At 36.7% G+C, this 9620-nt stretch overlaps 1 protein-coding gene across 1 annotated transcript; it reads left to right on the forward strand.

Annotated features, from left to right (window-relative positions):
• The first annotated feature begins 985 nt into the window (after positions 1 to 985).
• On the forward strand, positions 986 to 5028 carry LOC130980059 (hydroxyproline O-galactosyltransferase GALT6-like). The gene is made up of 7 exons (XM_057903660.1): positions 986 to 2116; positions 2925 to 3157; positions 3239 to 3529; positions 3641 to 3769; positions 3857 to 4030; positions 4253 to 4360; positions 4449 to 5028. Exons 1-7 carry the CDS (start codon positions 1285 to 1287, stop codon positions 4656 to 4658), a joined length of 1977 nt encoding a protein of 658 aa, XP_057759643.1. The 5' UTR covers positions 986 to 1284; the 3' UTR covers positions 4659 to 5028.
• The last annotated feature ends 4592 nt before the right edge of the window (positions 5029 to 9620 follow it).

The raw sequence follows: 9620 nt of genomic DNA on the forward strand, positions 1-9620 counted from the left end.
TAATCATAATTTATTTATTAAAAAACACAACATCAAGTTATAAATATAATATAATATAAAAGTTCATTAATATTATTTTAATATCAAACTATTTCAAAAATATAAGGTTATTCATATATTATCTATCATATTTCTATGATAGTATTGTGTACAAGATCAATAATAACTAGAATTTTAGTTTTAGGTTTTCATATAACTAGAAATTTTAAAAATATTATCTTCTCTGTAGTTTTGTTTTAAATTTTGAATTCTCAACAACGATTGTTTGCGAAAATTAAAAAGGTAGTAGTACAAAAAAGAAAGAGAGCGCACTCTTGCAAAATAATAGCGAAGTTTGGTGTGCAGTTTGAATTAATTTTAATAAGATAAAATTATATAAAGAAGATAAATATCAATTATGCTGTATGAGATTTAATTCAGATCAACCTATTGCAGTTTTGATAGATTTTTGGTTTGATTTGGATTGAATTAGATGAATAATTTGTTTGAATGGATTTATATTTAAACACCCCGATTAAATAGTACCTTTTTCACATTTAAATAGCGTAATCGTTTCAAATTTTGATGAAAAATAGTTTTAGTATAATTTGATTCTATTTTTAAAAATAATTCCCCTAAAAGAAGTTAACAGAAAAGTCCATTTTAACCTATAATTTTTTGGGGTAATTTCTTAGTAGAATAAACCATTAAAATCTATTTCCTTAAATATTAATTAGGCTAATTTTATGATGTTTGTTATTTGGTATTTCATTTTTGTTTAAATTATTTTTTATAATAATTTTAAATTAAATTTTTTAATTTTTATACTTTTAAAATTAAAATTAATTATCTAATCTATTTCAATAATAAAACAATAACTTTTAAGCACTGTAACAAATATTTTTTATTTATATGTTATTGGTATGGAATTGGTGTTTTTGTTGTTAGTATTCGCCACCAAAGCCTTAAAATATGTTTGTTCTCCCACTTTCCAAGAAAATACGAACATGACCGACCCAAACCTCAACCAGCAACAGCAACATCTCCTCAAAGTCATTCCACATTCTCTCTCTCCTATTACGCGCTTCTACTTTTCGCCGTTTCGGTGTTGCTGACCCAACCCAAGCCAACCCAACTTGCCTCCCCCCTTTTCCTTTCTCTCTTTCTCGCTCTCTCTCATATACACAAAGCCTTTCAATGCGTGCGTGAGAGAAGGAAGAGAGAGAGATTTTATCGGGAACCTTCTACGACCGTTTTTTCTCTGAAGTAGCCAAGCCAACATAGTGGTCCCATAAACGCCACACGATGAAGCGAAGGTTCGAAACGTTGTCGTCTCTAACCCGAAAGAGATCCATTCAGTTCCTGGCCGGAGCCGCCTTCCTCTACCTCCTCCTGGTAACCTTTGAAGTCCCCTTAGTCTTCCGCTCCTTCACGCGCCAAGACTTCTCCACCGCCACCACGCGCTCCAGTTCCACCACCACCAGACTCCTCAGCCAACAAGACCTCCAACACCACCAAGCTCCAAACCGCCCCTTCAAAACCGTCTCACACAACAACCTCTCTCCGAGTCAAACTCACTCCCAACCCGGTTTCCTCTCAGGCCTCACCCTCGACCCGAATACCTTTGAACCGACCCGCAAGGACGGCTCCGCCGACCTCTACAAGCTAGCCGACAACGCCCGGGAAGTGGGCCTGCGCCTCTGGACCGAGCTTCAGAACCCGGACGTTCCAAAGCCCAAGCCCGCCAAGCCGGAAAACCGGTCCGGCACGTGTCCCGGCTCGGTTTCTGTGTCCGGTTCGGAATTCTCAGGCGTGGTGGCGCTGCCGTGCGGGCTGACGTTGGGATCGCACGTGACGGTTGTCGGGAGGGCGAAGGCGGCGAAGCCGGAGTTCGAGTCGACGATATCGAGGGTGAGGGAGGACGAGGAACCGACGCTGGTGTCGCAGTTCGTGGTGGAGCTGCAGGGACTGAAAACCGTTGAAGGTGAGGAGCCTCCGAGAATCTTCCACTTCAATCCTAGGTTGAAGGGAGATTGGAGCGGGAGGCCTGTGATCGAGATGAACACTTGTTACCGAATGCAGTGGGGCGCTTCTCTTAGGTGTGACGGTTGGAAATCCAAGGCTGATGATGATACTGGTATGTATGTGTATGTTGTAGTATCGTAGAACACTAGAGAGGACTTGTTTGAATTAGTTACTATTATCTTGATATATACCACTGCCAGGGTATCCATCATTTCTGAACAAAAGAGACTTTTTCCTTCCCTTTTCACATGATCAAAAATTTCTACTCAATTATTAAGCAAATTTAAGTATTGCGTACCTAGGTTGCAGATTGTTTTTCTGTTTGAGAAATAAAGAAGCTCAATTTGTATGCAAAATTAAAAGAAAGCTGATTTTTTTTTTCTGGCTTATGAAAACCGATACGTTTAAATTTCTGCTTATTTCTTTAAAGGAAAAAAAATATTTTTTAAGTTCATAAATTGTAAGTGATTGCGTTAAAAAGAAAGAAAAGGGAACAGTTAAGTTAGAACAATAATTAATTTTTTTTATTGGTGCAATAATCTAGATGAAATGATTTTTTGAAAGAAAAAAAAAGTGAGGATATGTGGTTGGTTTGTTATGGTTTGTGTCTTCTTCCCTCTTGGTTTTGAGAGAGAAGTATAATGCAAAATGGAAACTGATTTCACTTAATTTGAAGGATTTGATAATATCTTATGGGACAGATCTTGTTAGTTTGTTCTATGAATGAATTACTAGGAGAATGCTACAGTAATACAGAAGAGTGTATAGTTTAATAGGATGACACCCTTTCGTTTAGCTAAGAATATATTCAATTCAATTTTATGGTTGTCTGTGATTCTTTTAAACCAGTTGTGGATTGAATTGTCTCATTTGAAAGATGTGTCATATTTTGAATATGACACTGCTTCTGTTCGAAATAGTTGATAGGCTGGTGAAGTGTGAGAAGTGGATTCGGGATGACGAAGGTCGCACAGAGGAGTCTAAGGCAACATGGTGGTTGAATAGACTCATTGGCCGCACAAAGAAAGTAACAGTTGACTGGCCGTTCCCATTCTCTGAGGACAAGCTGTTTGTTCTTACCCTTAATGCTGGATTGGAGGGTTATCATGTTACTGTCGATGGGAGGCATGTGGCCTCTTTTCCCTATCGCACTGTGAGTTAACTAATATGAACTTGTTAGGCGGAACCTTATGGATTTGCATATTTTCTTAAATTTGCTTTCTAATTTTCCCAGGGATTCACTCTTGAGGATGCCACTGGGCTTGCATTGGGAGGAGACATTGATGTCCACTCTGTATTTGCTGCTTCTTTGCCCTCAACACATCCTAGTTTTGCGACACAGAGGCAACTTGAATTTTCAACTAGGTGGCGAGCCCCACCACTTCCAGACTCTGGAGTGGAACTGTTTATTGGTGTACTCTCAGCTGGAAACCATTTTGCTGAGCGAATGGCTACAAGGAGGTCATGGATGCAGCATACGCTTATCAAATCATCGAAAGTGGTTGCTCGTTTCTTTGTCGCACTGGTAATGATGATAAATTGACAAGCTATTATTTATTTATTGTTAAAAATGATTGTAGTTATAATTTCATTTCCAATGTCTAGTTGGGGGTTCTTAAGATTGAAACTTTTGCAGAATCCAAGAAAAGAAATCAATAGAGAGTTGAAGAAAGAAGCAGAATTTTTCGGTGACATTGTTATAGTGCCTTACCTGGATAACTATGACCTTGTCGTCTTGAAAACAGTAGCCATATGTGAATACGGGGTGAGTTGTTGATTGACTAAAAGTTTTGAGTTTGAAATAGGAAGAATGTTTTGCTGACAATGAAATCTTCTTTACAATTGTTCATAGGTTCACACAGTTTCAGCTAAGTATGTCATGAAGGGTGATGATGACACGTTTGTAAGAGTGGATTCTGTTATCGACCAAGCGAGGAAGTTTTCAGATGAATCAAGCTTTTATATTGGAAACATAAATTACTACCACAAGCCATTACGCCATGGTAAATGGGCAGTAGCATATGAGGTAATCAGAATTCATCACAATGCTTTAGTGTTTAGAATCATGGAGGAGGCATGTCCTGAAATAATTTGTGAAATTACTTGTTAGGTGAACTAAAGAATTTCAGTGTATGATTTTTAAATGAATTTCGTATGGTTTGGACCAAGTTCCATGTTCATATTTGTTGCTATATTAGAAACTTATTGAATTTCTTTTCTTTCCTTTTTGGGTACCTTTTTCTTTCAGGAATGGCCAGAAGAGGATTATCCACCCTATGCTAATGGGCCAGGTTATATTTTGTCTTCTGACATCGCTCAGTACATTGTTTCTGAGTTTGAGGCGCATAAATTAAGGGTTAGTAAGATTAATTAATGCTTCATATTTTTATCCTCATATTCGTTTGAAGTTTTTCACTGAATGCCTTTATGGTCTCTTGGTGCAGTTGTTTAAGATGGAAGACGTGAGTATGGGGATGTGGGTAGAGCAATTTAACAAGACAAAACGAGTGGAATACTCGCATAGCTTAAAGTTCTGCCAATTCGGCTGCATAGAAGACTATTACACGGCTCATTACCAATCGCCAAGGCAAATGATGTGCTTGTGGGATAAATTGCAAAGAGAGGGAAAGCCTCAATGTTGCAATATGCGATGACACAAAAAAGGTACTAAGTTGCTACACACTTTGGATTTGGATTCAGGAGGAGAGGGACAGAGGAAAACAAGTTTTGCAGTGAAGTCCTAGCATCAAATATTGTATATAACTGTGGAGCTTGGTATTAGATGAATGGCGATCTGTGTAAATTGGCGTTTTTGAATATCTATTTTTTATTTATTATTTATTGGTTATTTCAATCGTTGTTACTGATTATTCTTACTCCCTCATTTTTTGAGGGACATTCTTTTGGCACGGGATTGGAAGGTGAAGTAGAAAGTTGGACGGGAAGTTGTTAGATACGCAAATTTTGTCAAATAATTCGAACGATAGCATTCAAATGTCATTCATTATGTCATTCATTTAGTCATTACGTAGATGTAACGTAAGAGACAGCTGCATTAGACTGGTTCGACAATTTCATGTTCATTTTTCGTTGACGGAAATTTCAGGTTCAGTTTCAGCTAAAAGATTTTTTGGTTGGAAATGGACTTTTTTGGATGTATATATAAGTGAGTCGACGTTGCAGATATAGTAGGTGATACGCGCCGATGTGCTGATGTAGCATGCATGTACCTTGATGGACACATGTCAAAATTAGAAGTAAGATGCATCATGCGTGTTGTCCGCATGACGACCATCCAATCCAAGTAACATGTACCATGCGTGTTGGACACGTGTCAGGCATGTAAGCAACACGTATCCTATGTGTTGTATCCTATGTGTTGTATACGTGTCAAATGTTGGTTGGATGATATTGTAATATGTAATTTATAAGTTGAGTCATCTTTCTATAAAAACTGAAATTCGTTATCTTTTTACTTTATTGTGAGAGGTGTTTTCCTATATTGTTGGTGTGATGGAGGGCACTATAAATATAGTGGTTTATCACAGTGAGGTTATAAAAAATACATATGAGGGAATGAGTTTTGTGTGTGAGGATACATTTTTGTTTGTGGTTCCGTGCGCAATAATGTTCGCAGAACTATAATATGTGTTCTATCAGAGCATAGAGAGTGATATTTTAAAGAGGGTGGACAACATTTTCTACAAGAGTTCGGTTGTTGTATTTGGTGGTTTGATACAGTTTGAGATTATGCTGATCGTTAATGAAACAAATATTCAGTGAATGTTTTATATTCACCAGCAAATTCAGGTGCAACACTCATGGATTGAGTTGTATATTAAATTTGAATATATAGTTGTGGATGAGATTCAACATGACCCAGATGTACAAGAGGACAGAGCTTAAGCGTACAAAGGAATGAACAATGATAGCAACGAGGAGTTCGAACCTACGTACGAAGCTAGTGACCAGGACGAGGACGACAACGGGGGAGGTAAGGCAGTTGCAGAAACTTTAGTGGTTTCACCCGCAGTCAATCAACCGACGAACGTTTCACCTTTTATGCGTAGCTTGGATCTTGACGCCATACATGCACCGGAGTCCCTGAATATGCGAACATAGGTACGTGAGGAGTGGGTAGTATGTTTCTTTAGTTTTGTTTTGACAGATCGATGAGTGACAATTTATTTATTTTTTTATAGGTGTTGTTGATCTTAAGGACGGAGAGTTCAGGATAGGAATGGAATACAGTTCTAGAAAATCAGTCATTGCGGCAATTCAGAGTTACACTATCTCTAGAAGAGTCGATTACGTCATTTATGAATTTGAGCCACAGACGATCTATGCAAAACGCAAGACTTATGGACGTGGATGCGATTTGCTTATCCGAGTAAGCTTGATACAGAAGAAATCTTGTTGGGAGATTCGGAAATACAACAGGAGGCACATGTGTTTCATGGAAACGATCTCACAATATCACTCCAAGTTGGACTCGGACACGATTGCTGAGGTTATGAAGTTATTGGAGGAAAATCTAACTCACCATTTTCCTCCAACTTCAATCACTCATAACTTTTTCACAGCTCTGATTGACGAGCCGTTTGTGACCACGCGTTTGTCTTGAAACCCTTTTCAATTATATTTAAATAGTTTGGTGAGTACTCAAAATTCCAGTTCCAGTTTCCCATTCAAAGATAATTTCGTGTTGGAGTTTGGGTATTGAGGATTTTTGGTGATTTTGATGTTATAGGAGTTCTCTAACTTGTGTTGTTGGTTGTTTCCATCACCAGTTTTAGTGGGTAAAAATAAGGATCCATTTTTTTTCTTAGCTCATCAATTTATGTAAACTATAGTTTTTGATATTGTGCCAAATTATATGATTTGGTGTTAGTTTGAGTATTTGGGAGCTTAGCTTGGTGAAATTATAGAACTTGGACTTGGACATTGGTGTGAACCCAACTTGAGGCTTGAAAAGTTTGGGAAGGAAAGCTTGAAAGTTTGGAATTTGCGACATTAAGGTATGTGTTTAAGTTTTGGATAAGTACCATGTAATATGACAAGAAATTCTAGGCTAGTGGACCTAGGATATCGTTGAATTGTTGTGGTTGGTTGTTTGGTTTAGTGGAATTGTGATATATATTGGTTGATGATTGAGTTTGAATGAGATTGAATAAATATTGTGAATTGATTGCCTATTGAGGCGTTGATATAAAAATTGGGTCAGAGGCTGTGATTGGGTAAGGAATCCCCTAGGAAGTTGTAATATCTTTATTAAAAGAAAATTAAATAAATAATTAATTAAATATGGTTTGACGGAAGTGGAAAACATTTAGAATCATAATTTAGAAATTTAAATGTGATATTTGGATTCGGAGGATTTTTCTGAGTAGAAAAATGTACTTTTCTGCAAAAAAATGTGTAAGGACGCGTATTGGAAATTTAACCAGTAGTACCGACTTAGACTGTTCGATACTGTGAGTGATGAAAAAATTAATATGAGTCAGAAAGATTAAGAAAGTAGAATTTACAATTTGGAGAAATGAAAATAATTCAAATTCAAATTAAAACATTAATCTTAAGGGTTTTGGCTCAAAGTTGGGCTAATGGGCTAAACCAAGTGAACCGGATCCAAGTGGGCCCAAGCCCACACTATATAAACCCCATTTTAGCACAACACAAGCACCTTTTCTCCCTTTAGAAGAGAAAGACACGGATTTGAGGATGAGAGAAAGGAAGAACACCAAAAACCCAAGCTTCACAAAACTTCAAGTATCATAACTTTTGATTCGGAGCTCCGATTGACAGGTCACTTGCGGCCACACGTCGCTTTTCTCATTCTCTTCGATTCTATCTAGGTATTGTTGTGAGTACATTGAAGCTCTTTGCCTAGTTTTTTTTCCTTTCAATTCATGTTTTGGTTTGGGTTTTGAGAAAATCTTGTGATTTTGGTTATTTAGGGATGCTCTAGTATGAGCTATTGGTGAGTTCCATTCCAATTTTTTAGTAGGTAAGGTAAAAAATCACTAAATTCTTGTAATTTATCAAATTTTATGAATTCTAGGTTGATATATGTGTGAAATTGGTTACATTAGAGTTATTGGGTGATTTTGATACACATTAGGAGTTTGATTTTGGCTTGCGGAGCTTTTGGATGAACCTTGGTGGCTTGTTTGGAGCTTGGGTGTTGAATGGTTAGGATGGTAGAAAATGATGATATGTATGTTGAGACTATGTAGGGATTGCTTTAGTATGGTTTTAGTTTGTATCGGGATAAAGAGTTGATGAGGTTTGAGGAAATTGAAAAATTCTGTTTTTGGATAAAAAAAGATTTTGACTAACTTTGGCGGGTCTAACTCGGTTCTCGGAGTTGAAAATTTAACGAAACAATATTTTTATGAAAACTGGTTTAATAATCTTTTTAGTGGTTCAAAAATGGTTTAAAAAATATTTTTTGTAGAAAAAGTTATGAAAGTTTAAAATTTGGGGTGAAAAACTAAATTCTATAGCATATGAGTTTTTTCTGGTTTTTGATATGCATGCGTACGCGGAGTTGTCACGTGACGCAAGCATTGGCAATTGCCAAGTAGGGGTGTACGCGGATCAAATTGGATATAGCAAAAAATTTGATCTGATCCGCACAATTTCCGTCGGATCGGATATGATAACTGCGTTTTTTGTGTCGGATCAGATTGGATCGGATATCGGATATATCCGCATAATTGAAACTTCTCTTTGTGATCATATTTTTATGTAAAAAATTTAATAAAAATATTTCTTTCACACTTTTAAACTTATTTATTCATAAAATATTTTTGATCAAACTTTTTCTAAATAACAAAAATAAAATAATACAACATATGAATAAAAATTACTAACTAAAACATACAAACAAGTAAATATAATACCAAACATATATATATATATATATATATATATATATATATATATATATATTAATTATTATTGTGCGGATCTGCGGATCGGATACGCAGATGTAGAGCAGATATCCGCGATCCGATCCGATCCGTAAAGGGTGCGAAACAGATCGTATCCGCAATTTTCGGATCGGATGCGGATATTTACCACGGATCTGCAAATATGATCCGATCCATGAACACCCCTATTGTCTGGTACTCTCGCGTACGCAGACACGGCTTGTGTACGCGAAAATGACCATTTTCGTATTCATGCGTATGCATGAGGCATGTGTACGCGTGGATTCTCTTATGTTTTATACTTCCGCGTACGCGGATGTGGCGCGTGTGTGCGACTATGCATGTTTTTGCATTCATGCATACGCATGACCACCCAATTTTGCAAAAGATGTATTTTGAGTTTTTTAACCATTCTTCGAGCCTTCTAAACCTCTGTAAATCTTGTTATGAGTCTAGAGCCGGTGTAATAGAGGATAGAGAAGTTAAAAATGAGAATTTATGAGTTGAGTTAGTGAATTGAGGATGGATGATTGATTAAGTATAATGGGAATGATTTTGATAATGAGAGATGACGATGAATTGATTATGATTAAGTTTGATGAGAAGGGTTATGATAATGAGAGATGACGGAGATCGATTACAATTGAGTATGATTAAAATGATGATGATAATGAGAGAAAT

Source organism: Arachis stenosperma, chromosome 5, assembly GCF_014773155.1.
Source record: "Arachis stenosperma cultivar V10309 chromosome 5, arast.V10309.gnm1.PFL2, whole genome shotgun sequence".
Taxonomy (NCBI): domain Eukaryota; kingdom Viridiplantae; phylum Streptophyta; class Magnoliopsida; order Fabales; family Fabaceae; genus Arachis; species Arachis stenosperma.